Source organism: Lonchura striata, chromosome 3 (assembly GCF_046129695.1).
Source record: "Lonchura striata isolate bLonStr1 chromosome 3, bLonStr1.mat, whole genome shotgun sequence".
In the NCBI taxonomy this organism is placed as follows: domain Eukaryota; kingdom Metazoa; phylum Chordata; class Aves; order Passeriformes; family Estrildidae; genus Lonchura; species Lonchura striata.
In genome coordinates this window covers 51191050-51217333 of record NC_134605.1, presented here as the reverse complement: position 1 = coordinate 51217333, position 26284 = coordinate 51191050, and the positions used below count along the sequence as shown (strand labels likewise).

Below are 26284 nucleotides of genomic sequence, written 5' to 3'. Positions count from 1 at the left end.
TGTGCACAGCTGTGGCACACCTGCAGTATGGGTACAATTGCATTCAAAAGCTATGTATGGCAAGTGGCCCTTTCATGTCACTGTTATGTGGCCACTTTGGCTGGCAGAACTTGCCACTGTCACCACCAATAAGCATTAATGTCTGGCAGCAGGCAAAAGACTAAAAGGCCATATGTCAAAGTTAAAGGGTTTCTATATTTGGGGTTCTGACCATATAATGTCTTTGCAATTCATTTTCATAATGGTTAAGTGAACTCCAGGTTCTTGGTATGTGTGTCAGACTAAAAAAAGTCTATAAGAACTTGTAATTCCACACTTGATAGGTGTGAATTTACACTTTACAGAGCTAGGGACTTGCTGCATTTTGGTTGATGCCAATGATTTTGATTATGCCACACCAAATGTGACAGTTCCAATGTGACAGAATGAGTATGTTCTCTATCTGAAAACACTTTCATAACCTCACAACTCTGAGACAGTTAAAATTTTTGCACTAGAATTTTTTCAGGAAAGAAACTAAGCCTACTTTTCTATCCTGCAAATCTTATAAGCTGACCAACACTCTGCTGAGATTTTTGAAATTACACATCTGACTAAACCCACAGAGGTTGTTCAGGGATAGAATTCAAGTGCAGAAAGGTAGTGAGGAAAAGCATGGATCCTAGAAAGAGGTTTCATTATAGAGATACTGCATTCACTACTGACTGGTTTAGGCAGTTATCCTCCAGCATCCATTTGGTCACATTCAGGCCATTACCATTATCGTTCTTTTGGATTCCTTAAGAAGAAAGCTCTGTTACTTAATTCAAGACTGGTTTTGGTTACAATGACCAGGCACCTAAGAACCAGGGGAATACTTTAATCACAGTACTAGGCATTTACTATAGTTCTAATTAACTCAGGAAAGGATGAGCTTATCTTGAAGCACACAAGGTAGGTCATTCAATCCAGTGGAATTAACCTGGTTACTTATAACTAAGCACATGAATAAAATGACTTTCAAAAATAACCAGAAAGAAGTAAAATGAGACAAGAAAACCCAAGAGGGTCTGAATTTGTAGTTGGCCTACATTACAAAAATTTAACTTATGAAAAGGCAAAGCACTAAGAACTCTATATAGCATTTCTCAGCAGGACTGATCTTACAAAAAAAAAAATCTTATTTGCATGATACTGTGCAAGTCTTTACAGAATCCCTTCTTTAACAGAGCAGATGGTAACACACCTCCATTTGATTTTACAGTTCAAGACAAAGTAAAACAGTTGTAAATTATATTCTACTACACATAGCCACATCATAAACATAAATCTTAAAACAATGAGAAGATATGTATCTGTGAGAGCTTATGAGTGATTATCTAATTTATTAATATTCAATGGTTTAGAATATAATAATGCGCAGAGACTGGGATTGTACAGTTGTGTTATGTCAACATTTTTGATCAAACACTTTGGAGCCATTTTTCAAACATGTAAGTTGTTCTCTGTCTTGGAGGGTCCAGCAGCAACAAAGATCCTGACAAGTTCTCTGAAATAATTAACTGTAAGTTTTGCTTGACTGGTCAAGCACAGTCCAGTTTCATTCAATAATTGCACCAGATCAGGACTACCTCCCTGAACCTGTAACAACATGGTTGTACAGACTATAAAACAGGTAAACTATAAATGTTATGAAAATTAAGGCAAAAAAAAAATTATCACTAAACTTTCTCAGACTCATTGTAGACTTTCAATAGATCTTCTCAAGTGACTAACTTGACACTGTAACTGGAGTCCTATCAAGTTAATTAGTTACTACAGAATATAAATTAATAAAACTAGGAGATGAGTCTTAGCACTCAAAGAATCACTTTGCACCTTTAAAGCATTATGGTAGCAATCTTGGAAAGAACAGTTGCTAACACCCAACCTAAAGACAGTCTGTCCTTACACAAACTAAGTTTTACCACAGAACTCTAAGTCAGATTTCAGTTCCAAATATATCCAAAGTGAAAACTGAAATCACAAAAAGAGCTGTCTAGTATTATTACTGGAGAGCTCCCAAATGCTGTATTAATGGATCAGAGAAAAGACAAAGAGAAATGATTGCCTTGACACAGCAGACTTAGCAAGGGTTCATTAAACCTCATTCACAGATAAAATAGACTTCTGCCTGACTCCTTACTGAAAGGCTAGAGAAGAAAAATCCCAAATTTGCCCATCTGCAATAAATACACCTAATCCACAAACAAATGCAAGTTGGAGTCACTGGTAATAAAATAATCTTTCCTAAGTGAAACTGCTGTTCACCATGGATAATAGGTAAATAATAGGAACTAGAAGAGTCTTCCCTCTAAAGCCACTTTGGAAGATTAGTTTTTGGTTTCAAAGCAATCCTCAAGTCTATTCAAAAACCACCACAAATAAGGTAGCTGCAACTCAACAGTGCGAAGTCTTGTCAGATGTAATAAGAAACAAAGCTTGGAAACTTCACTAATAGAAACACAGTGTATATTCATAACATGCCTAGCATATCAGCATTAATTAGAACAGTGAAATAAAGAACAAGTATTTGGAAAAGCATCAAATGCAAAAACTGAGTTTCTTTCACAAGAGGTCATTATTCTTTTTCTTGCCTGAAAACTTCTGTCCTGCAAGCTCTAAATTTCCCCAGAAATCTGGACACAGACTGGACTGAAATGCACTGAATTACATCACAAGGCTGTCTCTGTGACTGAAGAAAACAGAAGGATGTGGTAGAAAGGGAAATTTTACATGATCAATCACACCTTTGTCCCAAGAGCAACTTTCTTACTCCCATTACATTACAGTGTATCTGGTTTATCGAGAGAATTTGTTTCTGTGTATCTAGTTTGTCTGAAGAACTTGTTTCTGTGTGAAGACTCATCTAGTAATTTGCAATTCTTCATTAAACATTTTTTGTTATTATCTGAGAATAATGTTATCACAGTCAGATAGAAGTACTGTATTATTAAGAAGGTGATCAACTCAAATGAAAGTGACTATAATATGCATAATAATAAAGGAAGAAGAAAAAAAGAAGAAAAAAAATCCAAATGTTTCTGCTGTTTAGGATTCCTTCCACACTTCCCACTTCCTCAATATTTGGTTTCAGCTGCTTGAGTGCCACACTTACATTCAAAGCCTAATTCCAGTCTTTCACAGAGGGATGTCATTCTAGGGTCAGGGCTAGGAATGAAAAATTACCAAAAACTCAGAGAGAAAGCAAAAATCACAGAATTGCTGAGGTCTGAAGTGACTGCAATCCAGAGGTTCAGCTATGGATTAGATTCCCAGTTTCCTTTTCCACTGCTGATCTGACAATATTTGACAGTGCTTTTGTCAATACTGTATGTATTCCTCCAAGCAAAGGTCTAACTGCACAAAGTAGAAGTACTTCAGCCATTTTAAAAACATCTGAAGCCAGAATTTAAAAGCATCAAGTCAGGGAGAGGAAAAAAATCAGGATCCCCTGATTCTACAACTGAACTCAAAAACAAATATTAATCTTCAGTCCAGAACATGTCCCCTTTCTGCTGCAGACTATCTATAGCTTGTTAGTCTAGTGCTTAATGTCAACAAAATGTCCCCAGCCCTCAATGTGAGATACACCCCTGCACTTCACTCAATTATAACATGGCACCATGTCACACAACAAATTTTTTCCCACTTCTGATCCAGCCCCACTACATGAACGTGTTCACCCAAGGAAAGTGCTAAATTACTGTCCCCCTGACTTTTCCTATGTATCTGCAGCTGTATAAATAGAGCACTGGGTCACTTTGGTATCTCACTGACAAAATACTGCATTTGATTAGTGATCAATATATCTCTTCCTTCCTACATGAATATTCTAAACAAAATATAAAAGTATAAATATTTAATTATTCAGTTTGAAACTGAAGTTATTAATGTATAACAAAATCATCAGCAAGGTACTGTATGATTGTGTGATTTTCCCTTTCCACTGATACAGCCAGTTGAGCATAGTAAAACACAAACTGGTAACACACATATTAGAAAGCTTTTCAGTCTTATGGCAAGAAAGATGACAACAACAAAGATGAATATCAAAGTGGCCTTGTGTTAGATACACTATTCTCTCTAGTCAGACTTTCTGAATTATCTCAGTATCTTTTAATATAAATTAAAGCACTTAAATAACCTCACTTTAGTCCCTGGTGTGAAAATACTAATAAATCTCTACCATAAAATATATAAAATATATCAGAGATACAAAGAATACACAGAGTAGGTAGTAATTAAGATATTCTAAAGAAATATTTGGCTTAGCAGTTAAATAACATACAAGTCTGAATGCAAAATTTATATACTCAGGCAGCTTGCTTTGAAAGCCAGTTAGTACACCTGTGTTTGTTATTCATGCCCATTCATGTCAAAGAGAAACCACAGCCTTTCCCCCTTTCTCACTGAAAAGATCACTGCCTTTTTTGGGCATAAACGTGCTGCTGGCATAAGAATTACCCAGTGATTAGCAATTATAAGGGTGTTCCACAAGAAAAATTAACAGGGACTTCAGAGTATCACTTCTATTCTGGAAATTCAAGGGAGGAATTTCCCCATATAATGACTACATGAAAAATCATTCTAAAGAGAAAGGCACAATCACCAACAGGTATTCAGAGGAAGCAGAGGGTTAGTCAAGCCAAGTTCATGCAAAGGTAAGAGGTACCTCACCTAGCACAGAGGAAAGGGGAAGGCTTTAAGTTCATCTTGACAGTTGCATTTGGGCAGTTTAAATCTTCCCTGGCTGCCCAGGATTCACTCCTGAACAGTCCCCAGCCATGGCCTTTAAGTCTGGATGCTATCATAGTGCCGGTTTTGTGATTCTCCAATATGACAATCCACAGAGCATTCCACGACACTCACCCTTAAAAATCAGGAGGATTTGACTAGCCATAATCAATGTCCTTCCATTTTTAAAACAGAGGCCCCAGCTATTTGCTTTTTTCAGTTCCAGAAGAGATATAGCTAGTGCTCTTCTCCATTTATTTACAGCAACTATTACAGCTACTCATACCACTCCTCTCTAAGGACGGCCCTTCACAATACTGGACATGCTCAAAAAGTGTGTGAAGCAAGGCACCTAACTGCCCTTGCACCTCTTTCCTTTCATTGCCAATTCCAACATGCAGTCATCTAAATGTAAAAAGGATCTTTACAGAATGCTCTCCTCAGCCAATCAGATCCCTTCACACCTCCATGTGTAATACCGGTGGGTCACAACAAACCATTAACATAAATATCCAAGACTTTCTTTTTGATAGTATGTGAAGTGTGAATTTCTGCTATACTCTTACTGGGAACAGCAGGAGATATTTTGGATAGGACTTTGGAAAAAAACCCCAAATACATTTAAGTGATTTAGGAGCTTACACCCCAGCAACTTAAAGTGAATTCTGTACTCCTGCATGTCTGCTTTCACACTGATTTTACAAGACTAAAAGCTTTCATGTAGTCTTTGATGGTTGCATTCTTAATACCTCTGCAACTGTGCAGCAAGTCACAAAAAACCAGGCTGGCACCACAGCTGACAGAGTTTCACACAAACCTGCTCTCACTCAGGAGTGTCTAATATCTATCTGCACTAGATAAAGATGTATTTTATTTCCTCCAGATGGAATAACACAGTCTAATGTACAATCATAAGCTGTCTTGAGGACACATTTTAGCAGATCCAGGGACATAAAGATATTGCTGAGACCCACTGCTAGAAATCTCCCTCCTTCCCCCCTAAAGGCTTTAGCCATTAATCAAGCTTCTGTTAGCTAGCATTTTCAAGTGTTGCAATAGCATCTGTAACGTTCAGGTTACAATCTGAAGAGATGTCTGCTTGATTTGACTGTCAGGCAAGGCTGATGAGGCTAATGAGTTTGTGTTTTAACTGTCCTGATTACAATATGTTTTGGCCCTCTGGTCTCTTTAAGTATTTAAATCAAAATAGAATTTTGCTTTGTTCTCAGAATATAAAGTTGAAGTTGTAGCCTGATTTTTACAATACATACATTTCACTCAGGATTTGCACACTAAAATTTCACTCAGTGAAATTGAGACAATGTTCTCTTTTCTCTTTTGCACTTAAACTGTAATTGAACATGTTTTTCTAATTTAAAAAACAAGCATACATAAATACAATATTTTGGCTTGGGTTTTCTGTGGTTTGATGTTTTGAAATTATATTTGCTTCTCACATGTCAAGACAACTTGAGAAGATGTTTACTCAGAAATGTAGAAAAATACAGTGCTCACATTCTTCTTAGTGTGGGGGCTTTGCCTCACAGATGTACATTAAAGCTTTCAAAGAAACTGTGCATGTACATTCTGAATCTCAAGAACTCAACACTCAACACTCAAGAATGTAAAAAAAGCAACTTGCAAAAAATTACTGCATTCCAAGAGGGGCCTGTTGGTTCAGTACAGCAAGTACTTAACTCTTCCACATTCCCTCTGCAGAGACAAGAGGCAGGAAGGAGGTGTGCTGGGTTAGGAATGCAAAGTAGGTTATCATTAGTTAAGCAGATGCCTGCTGCCATAAAACAGGTAACAGTCTACACAAATACCACCCCCTTTTTTTGTTGCTATGTTCACCCCTCTGCATGCTCTGACTCAGTGTGCATATTCCACCTCCAGAGGTAAAGAGTAAAGCTTGTAGAGAGCAGTTTCTGAGTGGATAACATATATTCACTAGACCCAAGATGTCACATGCAAGAAAACAAAGTAACTAATCTATGCACTTAGAAATAGATGGCCAAGGAATAGATCCAAATCTATCAATCAGTACTAGGTATAATGAACATGCAAAAAGGACCACCAAGTTTGTTCCAAAATTATTTCAGCCAGTGATCAGCTATAGCACAAACCCTGCAGCACAAAGTTTACACCTAAACATCTGAAAACTGTCCACCACCATCTTGCTTGGTACAAATAATACGGGTATTGCCAATATCGATACCGAAAAGTGACTTCTAAGTCATACAACCAACACGATCATAGAGAAAGGAATTTTGGTATCACCTCCTCCTCAAAACAGTACCCCCTGGGAGGTGAGCTTCCTAGTATACAACACAGGAGAATGCTAGAGTATTCCTAGAAATTGAAGTTGTGACAGAGTATGCAAAACAATATTTCCCTTATGCACAAGCCCAGTGTCGCCACAGGCCCCCAGCCGGGTAATAATTAGCATTGACTCCATGATTGCAGAAGGCTGATCAATTGCTTTATTATATCTTCCTATTCTATGTTATACTATACTTATTCAGAAACTCAGTAACCCTTACAGCCAGTCCAATACAGCTGTGACCCAATTGGTCAAGCAATCCAAACACCATCCAGTGTCCAATTAAGAAATCACCCTTTGGGTGATTTTCCCTTCCCTGGGAAAATGCCTGGGAAAGTCTGTGCCTGCTCTCTGTGGCCAGAGAGCTGCTGCCACAGTCCAGGGTCATTTTGATGCCTAAACAAATCACGCTCCACCATTAACATTTTACAAAGAGAAAATACAGCTAGCAAATTACATAGCACCTATGCACACACAATACAAAATTACAAGTGTGCACAGCCCACCTCACGACCACTAAAGCCCAATAACAAACTTCCAGATCTACAAGTCATTTGTCTGTCCTCTCCCATGGAGGAAATTGATTGCCCTGCTTAAGTTTGCTAAAACTGGAACAACCAGTACTCTGAATCTTAATGTAAACTATCTCCTATTTAATCCAAGGAAACACGAAATAGAAATGAAAACAACTGACATCTGCCAGTAGGAAAAGGGAATCAAACGCTGTCCTAAAATGAAGATTTTCAAGGCAACAGCTAATTTATTTGCTAACCCCAGCATTCAGTCATGCAGCCTCTGCTGCAAGCACTGATGTGTGTGAAACACTAACCTTCATCACTTCAACTTGCAGGTCTTCATTGAGCGAAGGAGTCACTTTGACAGCATTCAGCATCTGATTAAGCAACTGTTTCTCATCTGAGTCTGTTTCCACGGATACAAACCTCTCATCAGACAGCAGCTTCTGCAGAGAGAAAATGGCAATGTACGTGTTGAGACAAAAACTGCCTCTGCAAAGTACTGCACCTAAACCAATTAGCACTTGGTACAAGGGTGGTTAGGCTTTCTGTCTAAAATGTTCAAATTAATCCAATAATATAAAATACAAGAAAACCAGCAAAACTGGGAGATCTGTGTCACGTCAGTTGCCATTCCAGTATCATCTTTGCCGATCCTACATCCCCAATGCCTAGAAGAAAGCAGACATCAGTAATTGATATCACTTCAAATAATGTCCTTAGAAAAACCTCCCAGTATTTTAGAAGCTGGGAGAGACTGGAACCTCTGCAGCCCCCTAAACCATCGAAACAACAACAACAAACTTAAAAAAAACACACTCAGGCTAGTATCCTGGCATTTAACTAGTGCTGTCAGATTTCCTGCCCAACAGGAGACAGTCACCCACTGTCCCAATTACTCCAATAGAGCACAAGTGCTGTGGAGGTGGCAGTTTTGATCCCTGGCAAGACATGTTTTGTGTCATACAGAAGTTGACCATTAATGGATACAATCAAGTCCTCAGACAAAGAGGACAGTTAACAAGTGACTAACACACACATAGAAACCAACCCAAGATGATGTGATACCAAAATTCCTTGTCCTGACATTGGGTTGGTTGAACTGAATTTAGTACAGACTGACTGAACTTCAGACTGAATATTTTAGACTGATCAGATTTACTTTGCCCAGTACCTCAGAAACTATCTCCTGACATTGTCAATGGCACTATTTCCTTGGAGTTCTACTAGAAATGCCTCTCCCATATAGTCTATACCCATCTTCATGAGTGTCTCCTATTAGTGGCAGGCATCCTGCAAGAGATGTGTCCACACAAGTCTTTTCCCAGCTCCTGTCTTCTCAGAAGATCCCACAACAGAGCAAAACTAGCTAGATCTTAGATCAAGCTAGATCCCAGGAACACAACCTTGTTCTGTCCTAGTAGAGACTTTGAGCAGCACACTTTCCTCTCTACATTCTGCATCACTTTTGTACTGGTGCTCATCCTCAGCTTCAACCTTGCAGTACCTTTCACTGGTTCACTCCTACCTCTTAGTTCCTATGCTTGTACTAGTTTTGTCTAGGATGGTGTTAATTGTCTTCACAGGACCTCAAAGAGCGCTGTGTTTTGCATATGTGACCAAAACAGCATTGATAACACACCCACCTTTTGCTATTGCTGAGCAGAGCTCAGCCTCAAGGCTGCCTGTTTCTCAGACTGGTTCCCCAGCAAGTAAGATGGGGGTGCAGAAGAATTTGGCAGAGGACACAGCTGACCCAACATGACCACTGGGATATCCCCAACCATATGACACTGGGCTCAGCAACAAGAGCTGGGCAAAGAAAGAGGAAGTGGAGGGGACACAGTCATTCAGACTTAAGGTATTTGTCTTCCAACATAACAGTTACCCATGATGGAGCCCTGCTTTCCTAGAGATGGCTGAACACTTGCTGCTCCATGGGAAATGGCGAACGAACTCCAGATATTCTTTTATTTGCACATGCAGCATTGCTTTTGCTATTAAACTTTGTCTTAGCCCACGATTTTCTTCACTGTTACCCTTTGGATTCTCTCTCCCATACCTCAGAAAGGAAAGGAGTGAGTAGGTAAAGCTGAACTGCCAGCCAGGGTTTAACTCAGAACGTTCCCCGCATACCAGAATATCAAGTGTTTTAGCACTGTTCAGCCTGATGAGATTTAACTCAATCTGCAATGACAATAATGGGGTTTTCTATATAAAGAAGAATGTTTAGTTCATTATGGGAGATATGGAATTGTTGGAGTCCAGTGCTAAGATGACAAAGGAACTGGAGCATCTCTCTTATGAGGAAAGGCTGACAGCTGGACTATTCAGATCGGAAAAAGAAAGCTCACCATCACATATAAATATCTGAAGAGTGCAAAAAGAACAGACAGGAACTTTTCAGTGGTGCCCACTGACAAAACAAGAAGCTCTGGGCACAAACTAAAACACAGAAGGTTTCCTCTGAACACCAGGAAAAAAATTTACAGTAAGGGTGATCAAGCACAGGTTGTCCAGAGAGGTTGTGGTGACTCCAGCACTGGAGGCACCTCTTTTCCAGTCTAAACAGTCCCAGCCCTCAGCCCTTCCTCCTAAGAGAGATGCTCCAGTCCCTTTGTTATCTTAACAGCCCTTCCCTTCTACAGCCACACCGTGCCCCAATACGAGGAACTATCTAACCAAGTGTCTGACACCTCATATGCTGGATAAGGTGAATTTGAATAATCCACTTACATCCTTATATTCCCAGAACAATTTATTTTTGGCCCTCCAAGGGAAAAAAATCTTTTTGGAAAATGGATATTATGCCCCAGCAGTGTGCCAGCTTTTTCCACAACTAGCATCCCCCTAGTGATAAGTATTTACTGACTTGTACTCATTTGTCCAATTAAAAGAAGAGCAAACTACTTTAGTTTTTATACTTTCAAACCCAGGAGAGCTTTTTTGTTGCTTGTGCTGCACTGCTGTTTTCTTTTGCAACTTCACAGACTTCCAAATCAGACGCTGTTTCTACTGTTTTCAGTGTACAAAAGCCCAGAAAAGCACCCACACAAAAAGAACACAGCTCCAGATCCTCTATTAACCTCTCCATCTTCCAAGCAGTCCTCTTTTTTAATCAAAGAAAACATCAAGTTTATTTTTTTTATTTTTTTATTATTAACATCAAGTTAATTATCAGCTTTATTTCTAAGATGCTTAGCAGTGGCAAACTTTCCTGGGAGTAGCACAGGGCCCACAAGGAAGAGTACATCTACATTTCAATGTTAAAATCCAGGACCTCCCACCTACCTGCAAAACATTTTTAGCTTCTTCAAAATCACCAGCCTTTACTTGCATCCTAACTTCTGAACAGAAATGTGAATGTTATTCTTAGGTTCACCCGAGGACAGATGCTTTTTCTATAGTATTTTTCAAAAGAAAAGCCTAGATTTTCTTGACACCCACTGCATGCTAACACACTCCCACTCCAAAGTCATACCTGCATCCCTGCTAGAGCCTGTTGGGCCAGCTTCATGCTCTTTGATTCCAGAGCCAGTTGAAGAGGAAGGAGACACTTCTCCCTAAGGAAAATTTAAAACAAGTGAGAGGGGAAAATGCAATTAAAATTGGTATTCAAGTAACATACCAGAAGGGACGTATCAGTTTCAAAAAGATCACGTTTGCATATAGCATCCAAAGATAATTTCACAATTCTGTGAAGCACTTTTACCCTCTAAAGAAAGCTGGCATATTTCATCACACACTTCTCTCATCTCTAATCCAGAAAGCACCTTTAAGTGCTTTTACATTGTGACTTTGTTATACTCCCTCTGTTAAACTGAGGAGAACTCACATTTGAAATCAGTAAATGAACAGGTGTCAAAACAAGGTATCTGTGCATTAACTGGTACTCCATCAGCCAGACACAAACAGGAAAATAAGAATGAAGTTCAAATACTATACTACAATGCACAGTACTAACTGAAGGATGCTAAAAACTGATAATTATTTGGACCTGCATCTCTTACAGGCAAAACAGCACATTTGTTTTAGACTTTCTAAAGATTTTTGCAACAGCATATAAACATTTTGGGCATTATTAATACTGAATGAATTTATTCTCACATTAAAGTGGATGAACACTGGGAGGAGTGGGGAAAATTAAGAAATTCATAAGCCCCTGGAGTGGATCCAGTTCAGTTTCATGATAATGAAGACAGGTGGGAGCTCCTATGGCTTATGTGTAGCTACCTTGCATTATCAGCATGTTGCCTGCCATCTGTCATCACATACTGCAGTGGGCAGAGAACAATAAGAGCTTTGATAGATGTCCCAAAAAGAAGAGCAAAAAATTACAAACAGGAGGATGGAAATTAGAACAGATTCAATTAGCTGAACTTCCCATCCTTGCTAAAAATGTTTAACTGAAAATCTAATTAAGGTTGCTGCAGACTGTGCTCCCACTGTATTCTTGGAGCAAATGAATTGCCATTGTGTCATTTCCTGTTCTTGTTACACACTCAGTCAATTAAGCTTTTAGCATTTCTATGCTACAGCTATGAAACAGCTGCAGATATCTTACAATGTTTGATTAGCTTGAGCACCTTTCACACTTCAGTTCAACCTGCCATTTAAATGCATCATCTGATAGCATGATAACATGAAAGACACAGCAGATAATCCTCAGGCAGAACAGGAGAGAATGATGTAAATTAACACAGACCCTTCTAACATCTTAAGAATTCAGTTCAGTAAGGCTGCAAAACATAGAACGCAGATTGAAATTACCTCAACAGATTTGAGGGCACCTTGCAGCCCTTTTATAATTCCACTCTATTTTGAGTAGTCCCTCACCATGGGATTTCCTTGCTTACTTCACCGTTTGCAGTTCTGCATGGTTAAGTGACAATTCATGCACACTTTGTGGTTCTACACATGTATGACATTTTACATAACTGAACTTCTCAGAATAAACTGATGCACAACAACATACTTCAAAACACGTTTAGGAATATTCTCCATTTACATAATGTACAGAAAGTAGTTTCACACCAAAGCTCTTAAGTATCCATACTGTTGCATGCTGGTGTGGACATACATACACATACAGTCTGAGGCACAAATACCAACTTAACCCTGATTGAAACATACCAAGTACAACACAAAGGGAGAATGAAAGGAAGGGAACACCTTTGACTTAGAAGACAGGGAGCTATCTGCCAGGGCAAGCAAAAAAGCTCAGTGGTAGAACCAAGTGCATAATCCAGGGCCAGTACCTCCCAGAGCACAGGCTGTCCCTCCTGAGCTACCTCACTCCATGACTGTCAAGTTTGTCAACTGCAGAATGAGTGATGAGAACACACACAGCCTTTATATTCAACACAGTAGGTTACAATGACCTTTCTAGTTTTCCAAGCTTGCTGAGGCTTGTCAGCCTATCAACCTACCTCTTTCCCTGCAGGTCTGGAATAAAAGATGCTATGGCAGATCAGTCAAAACAGACTGCCAGAAAGGTCAGAGCAAGACAAATCACTACTGTACATAGAGAGATCATAAAAATCTTTCTATTCTCACTGTAATGACAAAAAAGGCTTTAGTGAGAAAAGAATAATGGTTCATTAATTCATTCTCATGATCAAAACTGTAACAAAGATAGGAAATTGCCTAATCTAAACTCCTTGTTGTTGGTGCCTGGAACACAGTCTCACAGCCCACCTTCCCCTCCTTGACTTAAGGAAAGGGGCATGATAAATTAAGCATTTTTCCCTTCATGCAAATGGTGATAATCCTATTATTTTTAATCCCATTTCTGAAAATTAAAGATTAAAAATAAGACAGCTCTCTGCATTATTTTTCTGCTGAAAATTACATAGGAGAAGCAAAATTCAGAACGTCAAGGCCTTATCAGCATCCAGTTTGCATTCCATAGAATAATTCACAGCCCAGTCAAAAACAGGTAAGAATTTGATTCACCACTGTTGCCATTTTCTGACACACTGTTTATTAGGCAGGATAACAGTCACAGCTGAAGTCTGACATACAGTCAGAGTAAGCAACGATTGAAAATATTTTCTCTGTCTTGGCTGCTTAAAAAGAACAGAGTAGCACAGTGTAATATTATTAGCATCACTTATTCAAGAAGAAGAGTTGGCCTATGATGAGAAAATAATTGGTAGAGACGAATTCTCAGAATTCTGCAAGTACCCACAGCTGCTATCCTTAAGTAAACCAAACAGAAGCAAACACTGTCCTTGCACAAATAGGAATGATTTAATTTACATAAAACAAATTCTAGTGTTGTATATATGAACACATGTAAATATAAAAATAGAACCATAAATCTTTTTTCCTGTACTAGTCTAGAGAACATTGATAAAAGATTCCACCAACAAGTTTAGGTGTAATGGAAGTATTTAAAATCTGGAATAGGAACATGGAATAAATACATCATTTTTCAAGTAACAACTCTTCAAGAAGAAGGAAGATTAAAGTCCTTACATTCTAGAGAAATTATTACTGCAGAAATATTATCATCCCTCTTACAAAGATAATTGCAGGTTGGAGAGAGGTTTGGAATCCACAGTATATAAATACAGGGCAAGTTCACCCACCTCCACAATGCAAAAAGTCAAACCAGATGATTACAACAGACCAGCACCTCCATGCAAGTACAAGTTTGTCAATAGTACTTAGGGGCATAGTAGAGCAATAAGATAAAAGACAAAATCTGAAGCCTTCCAGTTAGAACCCTCGTCTTCAAGGAAAAAAACCAACAAATTATGACACTGTGCCACTACAAGATGATCATGCACTGTTAGACAACTTTGGTGCTACCATGCTATATAAGAATGAACAAGCACTCAGTGTTGTAGTTTACAGGTTCTGGAAAAAATAAAGAAAACAGTCGGGAGACTGTTGCCAAACTATGCATATATAAATGCTGACTTGCATCAACAGGGCCAGGATTTTACTCTAGTTACTCACAAACATAGCGACACTTGTGGGCATGTTTCCCATATCAAAAGATTTACCTCATATATTTGCACACATCAAGTGAGCTTCCACCTTTACTAATAACTAAAGAAATTGTAATTTCTGACTGAAAGCCTTTTCATTTTTTTGTCTCACCACTTGCACCTCATTTTTTTTTTAAATCTCATTCTTTTCCTTCCTACAGAGCACAAAACTCTTTGGTTTTATCCAGTTAAAATGGAAAGACTTCTCCTCTGACTTAAAGTTAATGCTCCTTTTCTTTCCATATCCAATTTTCTCAACTCAGCTGCTGACATCAGCTCTCTCTCAGAGTTCCATCCAACTCAGTATTTAAGTTTTTCTTCCTCTTTTTTCCATGTATTCCTTCTTCCCTTCAATCCTCTTGCTTTTCAAACCCAGACACAAAGTCTTCACCCAACAGTTAAATAAGCCTGCCATTGCAGGAAAATATGAGTTGCTTATCAGAGGATGTTTAATAACACAGCAGGGAAAAAAGTGCAGAATAATGTCTAAATGTAATTTCACACAGTTTCTTAGCTAGAACTTTAATAATTCTTTTTTCCACCTGTACTGGTGAATGAGATTGCAATTTAAAACTGCTTGGTATTAAAGAAGTGACATAATGGTATTTATAATCTTTTTTATTTACATCCTTTCTAAGATAAATGAATTTGCCACTACAGAAGCAGCATAACTCTACTCATATGAAAGGCAAACATGAGCAATTCAATCTTCCAGCCAACCCAGTGCAGCCAAGACAACAGAATTCATACTATCATAATTAAGTAGCTCACCAGAATCACTCAGCTGGAGAGCACTTCTGAGGTCATTTGCCCCCTTGCTATACTAGCTAATAACATCTTGATTTTAACAGAAACACAAAGTTCCTAGATAGGAACTTGTTGTCAAGATGAGAACAAAACAGAACAAAAAAACCCTATAAGCACAAGGCGTACTTTTACTTGAGAGGAGAGGAAGAGAGACAGCAGAAGATTCTCTACAATATTAAAGTAAGGTGGACAAGGCCAAAATAATAATCAGATGCTTCCAGTCTCCAAAGTTCTAGTGTAATCTCTCTCTGACATGTTATCATTGCTTTCCCTACAACATCCACCCCCACAGATACTTTTGCCCTTTTTGCACAAGGTACCAATTGCAATTTCTGCTCCTAAGAGCTTGGTGACACATGTATTCCTCACCAGGTCTTAATCATAAAGCAATCTGTAGCCTTTAGGTGATTTTGTTGATTATGATTTGAATTAGAGTATGAAGATGAGGTGACAAGCTAGACTTGCTCAGTCTACAATTTTGAGCTTATCAAACTATTCCATTAAACCTATCTTCCCTATGTTTGGTAACTCTGCAAGGGAAGCTAAAGATTTGTCTAGTGAAAGCATTTTGTTTCAAATTTTAAGCACAAAATAACAAATAAAGTGTTTTATGAGAATTAAATTTCCATCAAGAGAAGTTTTACAATGCTGGAAGAAGGCAGGCTGAGGGAATGGAAAAAGAGACACAGAGGTACCATCACATGGACATCCTGCAAATTACTTTATTTTCTCCACTGCAGCTGTGAGTTACAGAAATCAGATGAAGAAACAGGAGAATGAGGTATATTTCTGGTCATTACTAGTTACATTTTCAAGGTCAGTGCTGTAATTTGCAATGCCATTCAACTTTCACAGCAGTTCAGTGCTAAATCTTGACAGACCTAAGGATGGTTGCTAAAAATATCCCCATGTTTGCAATGCATTACGTAATTTTATACTCACTGCACTTCAACATATTCAGTTTCTTAAGCAAACAAACACTGAGGGAAAGGAAAAGTACTAAATCTCCTGCAGTTTTGTTACTTTTCATGGAATGTAAATAAAGGAAATGTGAGAAATTACTTTCATTATTCCCACTCACCCCTTCATTTTCAAAACAAAGAAAAGTCACGACTTGCACAGCATCACACAAAGATCAGAGCAGAGCATTTAACAGGAAAACAGTTCTCTCAGTTTCAGTGCCTCTCCTCTTCCTGCCCCAACCATATTTAATTCTCTAAGTCAATTATCAAAAGCTTCATGATGTTCTCATTGTCTTCTCTTCTGAAAGCACTGAAAGTGATCAAATGTTTTAAACAACCACACACACTGCTATCCCATTATCATCCTTAGAACCTTAAGTCAATATTTCAGTTGCATTTGTTGTTAGAAGTCAGAGAGTTAAAACTATGGCTGCTCTCGTCCTCAGCCCAACCCAGCCGCTCCCTACTCCCATTCTACCAACTCCCATGAAGAAAAATAACTTCAGCCCGGTAAAGACTGTGGGCTTTCATCACAAAAGTAGAATGAATTTTTAGAAGAGTCTGTAAAAGGAACAAAGACCCAAGGCAGTGGTGATTATTATGGTTCACTAATACAAAGAACATCAGGAAATGCAGAAAGTCAGCTTCAGAAAGAGCAAGCACTGCTCTTTGAAAAAAAAAAAAAAAAAAAAAAAAACAACCAAAAAAACCCACTAAAACCAAGGGAAAAAAACCTCACTCAAACTCACAAGTAAGGGTAACAGAAATGTGTCTTTTTCATAACAATGCTAAACTTGGCTCAATATATTCAAGAGTCACAACCCCAGCTAACAGGTTTTCAGGGACTCCTGAGGCTGACCCTACATATCCCTTTCCTCCCCAGCATTACCACCTTTTGGAGTCCCAGAACAGTTGCTAAGTTTTGCTGAGATAAGAATACCTGCCCATTGGACAAGAAATAGGGCCACTTATATATCCCAGATTAAACATGCAGATTGATCCAAATACTGTATCAGTGGCACACTGACTTTCTAAACACTGATTTCCTTCCCTCATCTACTCCTCAACATTAGAACTCAGAATGTAAAATTTTAAATCAAGACCAGTGTGTATACACCATCAAAACACCAAATGGACTACATAAGTGCTCCCAGAAGTCTGGATCCAGGCTGCCAGCATGGGAGATGCAGTTCAGTAATCCACACTGTCACTAGGATCTCTTCTTGGCCAGCTGCCTGCCAGGGAACTCATAATTCACTTGCTGAATGGCAGAGAGTGACCGTCTAATGGTTGAGCACCATGAGTCACATCCAGCAGTCACATGCAGGAAGAAAGCACAGGAGAACCTAATGCCAGGTGGCTGTGGCAGCAAGAACAGGAAATAAATTGTTAAAAAAAAAAAAAAAAAGAGAAAGAGTAAAATAGAGAGAGATATACTAAAACCACCTTCCAGGAAAAAAACCCTCAGAGACAACCATTCCTCCCTCCCCACTCCTTGCTTCTGTTCAGGGGATCTGCTATGTATGTATCAGCTTTCCTAGCCACGCTCTCCCAGTAGAAAGAAACTAACAGAAAACATGAACAAAATTAAGAGATGGGAGAAGACAAAAGTTATGAAATCACAAACATTTCTTTACAATAGAAAAGGTGAAATGCATCCCAAGACTCGGGATGCTGTAAGTGGTTAAATTACCTGCACAGCTAATTGGACTGAAAATCTCTACAGCATCATTTATTTAGTGATGATCACACCACAATTACTGCTTTTATTATTTGTTGAGCATATGCAAGGTAAAATGAGTGGGCATGTTGTTTTATTGAAGAGATTATAAACTGCATATTTCTCAAGAAGTATGCCAGATGCTAATCTAGAGATACCAAAAAAAAAAAAAAAAGAGCAGAACTACCACTTTCATCTCCAAATGTCCTCCTCCCCACCTGTCCATGGCTATAGAAAAAGTTCACAAACTGCCCTCAAAAGTTAGCACCAACATGATTAGTACTGGGACACAAGCAGGAAGAGACAGAACTGGTTATTACACAGACCCCTGCTCCTTACTACATTTCTGACTTTCCAGCTGTAATCTCCAGAACTACTGATCACTTTTAAAAAGCCAGTGAAAAATATAAGAAGGATTTTAGTGGATTGACCCTGATTGGATGCCAAGTTCCCACCAAAGCCACTCTGTCACTCTCTTCCCTAACTTGATGGGGAAGAGAAAATATAATTAAGGGTTTGTGGTTTGAGGTATGGGCAGAAAGAGATCACTCTCCAGATACTGCCACAGGCAAAACTGACCCAAATTAGAGATACTAATTGAATTTGTTATTACCAAAACCAGAGCAGGATAATGAGAAGTAAAATAAGACCTAAACACCTTCCCCCCTACTCCTCCCTCCTCCCACCCAGAGATACAGAGAAGCAGGGTATGTGGGTTATGGTCAGTTCATCACACGTTGTTCCTGCCATGGGTTAGGAGAAGTCACACCCTGGTTCAATGTAGGTCCTCCACAAGGATGCAAGTTCTACCAGGAAACTTGCTCCTCTGTTCATAAGTCCATCCACAGATACCTGCCAGGTACCTGCTCCAGCATGGGCCTCTCACAGGCTCACAGCCTCTTTTCAGGCATCCACTTGCTCCAGTGTGAATTTTTCCATGGGCTGCAGGTGGATCTCTGTGCCCCCACAGACCTCCATGAGCTGCAGGGGCACAGCTGATTCTCCACAGTCTGTACTACAGGTTTCAGGGGAATCTGGGCTCAGGCACCTGGAATACCTCCTCCTTGACCTTCTTCACTGACCTTGGTGTCTTCAGAGTAGTTCCTCTCACATATTCTCACCCCACTCTTCTCTGGAAGCAATTACATCTGCAAAACATCTTTTTTTCCTGTTCTTAAATTTGTTATCACAGAGAGGTTGCCACCACTTCTGACTGGCTGATATTTGGCTAGGGGCACTTCTGTCTTGAAGCCAGCTGGCACAGGTTCTGCTGGACATGGAGGAAGCTTCTGGCAGCTTCTCACAGCAGCCACCCCTGTAGCCCCTCCTGCTACCAAACCTGGCCATACAAACCCAATTCACATTTCTTCAAAAAAGAAATGTCCCTTCAGAAGTCCCCACCAACCTCTTCTTTCCAGCAAAGTCTGTGATGATAGCAAGTCACTTAGTTTTACATAGCCTGTAAGGCATGACTTAATGACATAATGCATTCCAAGAAATCCCAAGTTTTTTCAAAGCAGTATGTGGCTGACAACTGCTGTCTAGCCTCTTATTTTATCCTCTGATATGTAGATAATCCTCATGAGTATTAAACTGCTCCAATCAAACATTCTTTTTCAAAGCTCATTTTCTTGTGTCTGTTCAGTTACCTTTTATAGCTCATATTTCAGCCTCTAAAATCACAACAAGCCAAGAAGAGAACCTTGTTCAATGTATAGTGCCAGCCCTAGGGGAGAATTTGCCATCCTGAAAGTGCTGAAGTGAATATAGCCTAGCTGAGTAGTAAACAACTGTTTGCTGGCAGACAACATTAAGGTCTCTTAAGCTATTTTCCATGTGATCAATTCACCAATTAAAACACGAGCACATCAATTTCTCTTATCTAATTCATTATTTAAAAGTCAGCTACCCAGCCTCCTTAAGCACTCAGTATATACCAAATTTTCAACTCATGTTCAGAGACAAATATCATTGTACTAGACAGATAACAAGAGGCCAGTTACCAATGGGTTATGTGACTCTCCCTTCTCAAGAATTCATGGAACATCTACAGCAAAGCCTTTAACTGACTTAAGGCCATTTCCATCTTGATCCACTTTAATCTTTGTTACTATGTCACACCCTTGCCCAATACTCTGATTATAAGTTAAAAGTACTGAAAAATCACACACATATTCTTATCTCAAGGCAGAGCTGACAAGACTCTGTGGGAAACTTTGTATTTGTTGGAGATTTGTATTTCTTTAGGAAGTGAGACATTTAAATAATGCCCCTTACAAGAATCAATATGCAAGGTCATTAACAGGGATTTTGATTCATAAGTCAAATTGATATCAAAGGAAGTTGAACAGCAAAATAGTCTTATATAGCTCCCTGAAGATATACTCAACAGATCTCTATCCAACTAACTAAAGAATTCCATACCAGTCTGGATGGTCAGTCACTAGGACTCCCTTGGGGTAAAAGGTGCTCCCAAACATAGCAGGCATGTTATCTAAACTGCTACCAGATAACTGCTTGGAAACAGCTCCCATGAAAATTCTACGGTTGATGTCCTCATTTAATTGCACAGACATCAGGGAACTGTAATGTGGCCTGCCTTGTTTTCAGTAACACAAGTCCAAGACAAGATGAAACTATGGATAGGTCAGGAACAAGACAGAACACAATCTACCCCAATACTACAGCAGAAGTAAGCATGTGGCTGATATAATACATGTCAAAAACCTCTTGAACTCAAATGGCCATATTCTGAGGAAAAGCAGAGACACCTTGTCCTCCCCATTACCACATTAGGACCACAATTTTACAAAAGACAACTTTACAAAGAACCTCTACTCATCTAGAACTGGGGCGTCAGAAGTAGAAAATGTTTTTTTATCAGTAAGAAAAAAGCGAGTAGAGTTTGCATACTCTCATTCTTGTGAGCAGCCTTCATTCTTCAGTTCTAGAAAGAAAACCTAAGTTGAAGTGTAGATTAAGATTCCAACTGGATGAGCAGCCAGAGGCTTATCTGTGTTACAGCAGCTGATACAACCTGCACCTGATGTAAGATGAAAGCATAAAGAAAAAAGGTATGGCCAGGACACCTCCATCCTGTGTCTTGGCTCTGTTTCTTTCTGTCACAGCCATTGCTCCTCTTTCCAGGCTATTCTTTTCCAGCCTTAGGAAGCAAGCCATCATGGTGCTGCTTTTTAACAAATACCAAGCAAAGAACTTTTATCTAATTTGCACGTTGTGCAGGCAAACTCCATCCCAAGATGTGGCCCAGTGTGCTGATCTGGAGCCTGGCAGTAGTTTGTTATCAGACAGTGAAGGGTATGTTTAGCAATATCTCCCACAGTGTGGTAAGGCTATGTGGCTAAGCCTTACCGAGGACCCCACAAGAAAAGCTTTTGTCCAAATCCTCTTGTGTATCTTTCATTTTCCAAAACATCCAGTAATAATGAGTCCATTGCTACTGACAAGTCTAACATTAAGAGATTATTTAATCATAGCTACACCTGCAAAGGTATTAACTTTATTTTTAAAAATTGGGATTTACAGTGGAAAAAATACCCCAACTAAACAAATACATCATTAAGAACACTGGAGGAAGAAGAGAAAAGGCCTCTGTAAAGAAGTAGTAGGCAAGGGAAAAAGGAAGAAATGTGGTAACAGCTAGCTAACTAATTCATAGGGAATGACAATAGCACTTAAAGGCCACACACCACATTAGAGGCTGATAAAAGGGAAGGTGAAGAGCCAAGTTTTTTCCAGCCAGTGTCAAGTAAGCATAATTCTAGTAGACCTATTGAGAATTAATCATCCAGCTGTTTCCATCCCATGCTGGAAATATATTGTGTCTGGTACTGGTCATGTCAGACCTGTGCTACATCCAGCCCCCATTGGATTTGAAGCCTCTTGTGGACTGCAGCTGACAGGAATTCAGAGTGGCAAAAGAACTGCTCCTATTCCTTCCCTGTTTGGCGACTACACTGGAATAACTAGCTCTCCAATCCCTAACTTTCCTTGCAAAGCATATATGGAAGAAGATTAGGGAATCTTGAGGTGATAAAAACACTCCCAGGAGAGAAACATGGTAGCAGAAAATGTCCTCCCTGTCAGCAGCTCACAGTGGATACCTGAGAGGATCACAGGACAGGCCAAACATACAGCAGCATTCCTACATACTCATTTATAAACTCGATCACCTCTGATTAAAGTACTTCTGAATAAGAAAATCAGTTTCTTCCATGGATTTGTTGAGGTGGTTTTTACATGCACACAATCTTTCAGCATCCATTACATTCTCTAATAAGGCAAGCCTAAGCATTTCACATCTTAACTATTAAGCTGTATGAAAGAACGTGCTTTTGTCTTAAACAGTGCACTTGCTAGTTTCCTTTGATGACTCCTAATGGTTTTGTCAAAAAGGATAGTGAATAATTTTGCTTATTTACCTACTCCGTAACAATGACAATTTCCAAAATGAGATATTAAACAGCTAGATAAATCAGGGCCATGCCATCTCTCCCCATTTTATATGTGTACAAATGGAAGATGGAAGAAGGAAGAAGGCTCACTCAAGATAATTTAGCAGGCTAAAGGAAGAAGTAGGCATAGAAACTGTATTATTTTAGCTCCTAGTCAGTGTCCTAGCTATATGATGATATAAATTTTTCATTTCTGGAATATTTATTTTCAGTAACAAAACCTGATTTAGATTTAAAAGAACACAAGCACACTGCAAAGAAAACTAAGAAGCATCACTGCTTATACTGAAAGATGGAATTTAGCAGGGAAACCCTTTATCTCATAAGAGAGCCCTATTTACAACCAATGTCACCACTATCCATACACATGCCATTTTATCACATTTCCTTACATTTCATTCAGGCCAAGGGCATATCGGAAAATTATCTACTACTACCAGCCTAGATATGGAAATCTACAAACTACAAAAAACACAGAGATGCAACCTGTTCCTCTACCTCACTTTTAACTCAAAATTTTTGCTTCAATTTTACAAATACAAGCTCTACAGAACTCAAGTTCAATGCTCTTACCTCAGCTGATATGGTGGTATCTTGATAGCAGCATCAGGAGAATCCAAGGTTTCTGTATAATTAAAAGAAATAACAGGGCTTTTAAAAGAAACTTGTAAGTTCAGTCACAGTTAATGCATCTGGCTATAGCCTCTGAGCCAATGATCCTAAAGTTTACACCTACTCCACCTGACAGAACAACAACCACTGCTGCTCTGAGTTGCCAAAGCTTTGCCTAAATCTGTCAGGACATTGCATGCCCAACGAGAAGGCACCAAGTACCATCTTTTCCCTTTCACTTATCAGCACTTCAGTAGCACATCCACTAAAACTGGAACAGTATAGAGGATACCTGCCTGGCTGCTGTGCAAGACTAACATGCAATTAATGAAGCAACTCATGCAACATCAAGATGAAAGGACAGTAATAAGACAGCAACAGGTCTAATCTACCACAGAATGTTGTAGCTATGCATGGATAAAACCCAAAAATTTAAAGCAATTGTAAGTATCCCAGTTATGTTGATTTAAATTATGGGTCTTGATGATCAGTGTTCAAGGTTGTAAATGCCAAAAAACAATTCAAGCCACAAACAATCTCGGAAAATGGGTGGATTTTAAAATGTACCTAAGCTTCTATTCCCTTGAAAGATTAACTCGTTATACTGATCATTACATTGCAAGGATAAAAGAGCTCATGTAATCCAGTAAAACAAAACTTCTAGCTTTTAAAATAGATTCCCGAACATAAGCCAGCAGAAAAGCTGTAGTGCATGTTTTTTACGATGATTTAAAGGGAGGGAGGGGGCCTTTAAAGAAAAAGACAGCACCTCCAAAACATACACGGAAACTGACAGCTACTGATACCCGTATATCTGCCTCGCAAGAGCCACGAAGCAGATCCAGGCGGTGGGGAAGGCGAGGGCGCGGATGCTCTCCGGGACCGGCAGCAGGTGCCACGGCCCCTTCCCGCAGCGCGGAGCTCCCGGGCACTCTGAACGGCCCGGGTGCTCCGCTCTCTTCCCAGCCCCGGAGGCTCAGCTAAGGAGGCTCTCCTTAGCGCGGAACAAGTTTGTTGAGGTCTCCCAGCCCCCTGCGTTACAAAACCGCTCCATCGGCGGCTCCCGCTCCGCTCCGCCGCGGGCGGACCCCGCGCCCCTTACCGATGGCCCAGGTGCAGCTCTCCTTGATGGCCCTGTGCTTGCTCCCCGACGCCTCCTTCTGCAGCTTTCGCAGGATTTCTTCCATCTTGCCTCCCCCGGGATATTCGCCTAGCCGCGGGGGAAGAGGAGAGGCGGCGAGGCAGAGGAGGAGGAGGAGGGAGGAGGGCGCGGGCGGCGGAGCGGAGCCGGGGCTGTCCGCGGGCGGCAGCGCCTACGCGGGAGCGGAGCGCGGCGCCCCGCTGCCGCCCCGCTGCCGCCGATGAATCACGCCGAGCTCCATGGCGGGGACACGTCAGTTGCTGGCGCTGCGGAGTCCCTCCTCCTCCTCCTCCTCTCGCACCGCGGGCAGGCCCCGCTGGCGCAGGGCGCTGGGGCGGGCCCGGCCTGCCCGCGGGAGCGCGGGGACTCCCTGGCGGCGCTGGGTTGGAGGAGGCGCGGAGCGGAGCGGGGCCGGCGCCGCCGGAGCCAGAGCCTGCGGCGGCGGCCCCGCGGGAGGCGGGCGGGCGGGTCGCCATGGCGACCGGCGGCCGGGGGGCGCGGGCAGCCCCGGCCTGCCCGCCCGGGCAGCGGGGGGCGGGCGCTGGGCGCGCCTCGGGCGCGCCGCTCCGGCCGGGAGCCGCGGAGCGCACCCGGGGCGGGTTCCTGCTGCCCGCGCTCCGCTCCGGCGGCGCTGCCGCAGCGCAGCACCGGGCCGGGCGCAGCCGCCAGGCCAGCGCACCGGCGTCAGTGCCGGCGCTGGGTGTACCCTGAAACGAGTGGGGTCAAGCAAGGGGCTGTGAGCTCTGTGCCTTTCTCCTGAAGGTCACGGCTTTAGCTATCTGTCTGTGCCTTCACAGGAACGCACACCTTCATGTCCCCAACACGCCAGCCTCCAGGAGAAAGAGCAGCCACTCCACTCGCTCAGACCTGGAACGCTTCCTACTCACCAAACCTCTGCCTTCTTCTCTTTGCTGTTTCCCTGCCTTATCTCTAGTTTATATGCTAGTTGCCCTTTTTGTGACTGCATCGCTTAACTGAGTGTTACAACGTCCTTGTCTTCTTGCAGAATCTCTCTTAAAAGAGACAAGAAAACAAGCAGACAATGAAAAGACAGCAGATAAGAAAGGCATTCCAGGTAGCAGCTGGTGGTATTAGCCCTGTTATGTCTCCGACTGATAATTGGAAGAGTACCAGTAGTGAATTACCAGGCAGGATATTGGCACCTGGTGAATCAGCCATAGCATTTCCCATAGGATATTGGGCTTTCAAAGGCTGTCCCTTGTCCAAATACTTACAAGGGCTCATCCTGTGTTCAGACATATAATGAATGCATAATCTATAGTTGCCTTTTAGAGCCAGAATGTAAAAGTCCTGTCAGAAAAGAAAAGGATTTAGAATAATACCAGAAGGGTCTAGAGGTGCACAGATTATTGCTGGAGGTGAAAAGGTGGAGCCTATTGCTACAATACTAAGCATTTAAAAAACAACCAAACAAAAAGCCCAAGACCTACAAAAAACAAAAACAAAAACAAACAAACAAACAAAACCCCCGACCATAATAAAAAAACCCCAAACTTTAACAGAAATACCATTTAGCTTCCAATTTCAGGCCATAACACAACCTTTAAGAAACTGAAAATAGTTTCTCAAAGTTTCTTCTCTCTGACCATGCTCTGCCACCCTCCTTGGAAGGAAAACATAGCTAGTGGCTGGGATTGTCAGGGCACTATGATGCTATAAGTCAAGACTCATGTTGAAGTGATGATAAATTGTTTCCCACCTATGTTCTTCCTCTTTATTCTGCATTGTGCTTAGTAGAAAGAAGCATGAGCGTCAATTTCTGGCTTTTCAAGGCTTTGTTTTTGTTTTTCCTGGGGGGAAAACAACAACAACAACAACGAAAAACCCCCATGATGATGACTTAAATATTTTTAATCTAGAAATTACATACCAGAGTTCATTTGGGCCTCTGAAACACTCAAAGATAAATATGTATCTGTAAGTAGTAAATAATTAATTACATATTTTCAGGGAAC

The 26284-nt window shown here is 40.6% G+C and overlaps 1 protein-coding gene across 3 annotated transcripts in view; it reads right to left on the bottom strand.

Moving 5' to 3' along the window:
- Positions 1-24459, bottom strand: part of ARFGEF3 (ARFGEF family member 3) — an 85672-nt gene extending 61213 nt beyond the window's left edge. For 2 of the 3 annotated variants that reach the window (XM_021553071.2, XM_077782140.1), the window contains exons 1-4: positions 24270-24459; positions 23129-23180; positions 11075-11156; positions 7908-8039 (exon numbers count right to left, since the gene is read on the bottom strand). In XM_021553071.2, coding sequence (XP_021408746.1) covers positions 7908-8039; positions 11075-11156; positions 23129-23180; positions 24270-24354 — 351 coding nt within the window. In that variant the 5' untranslated portion in view covers positions 24355-24459. The remainder of the gene's footprint in view (positions 1-7907; positions 8040-11074; positions 11157-23128; positions 23181-24269) is intronic. The other variant, XM_021553073.2, reaches the window with a different exon arrangement.
- Between the last annotated feature and the right edge of the window lie 1825 nt (positions 24460-26284).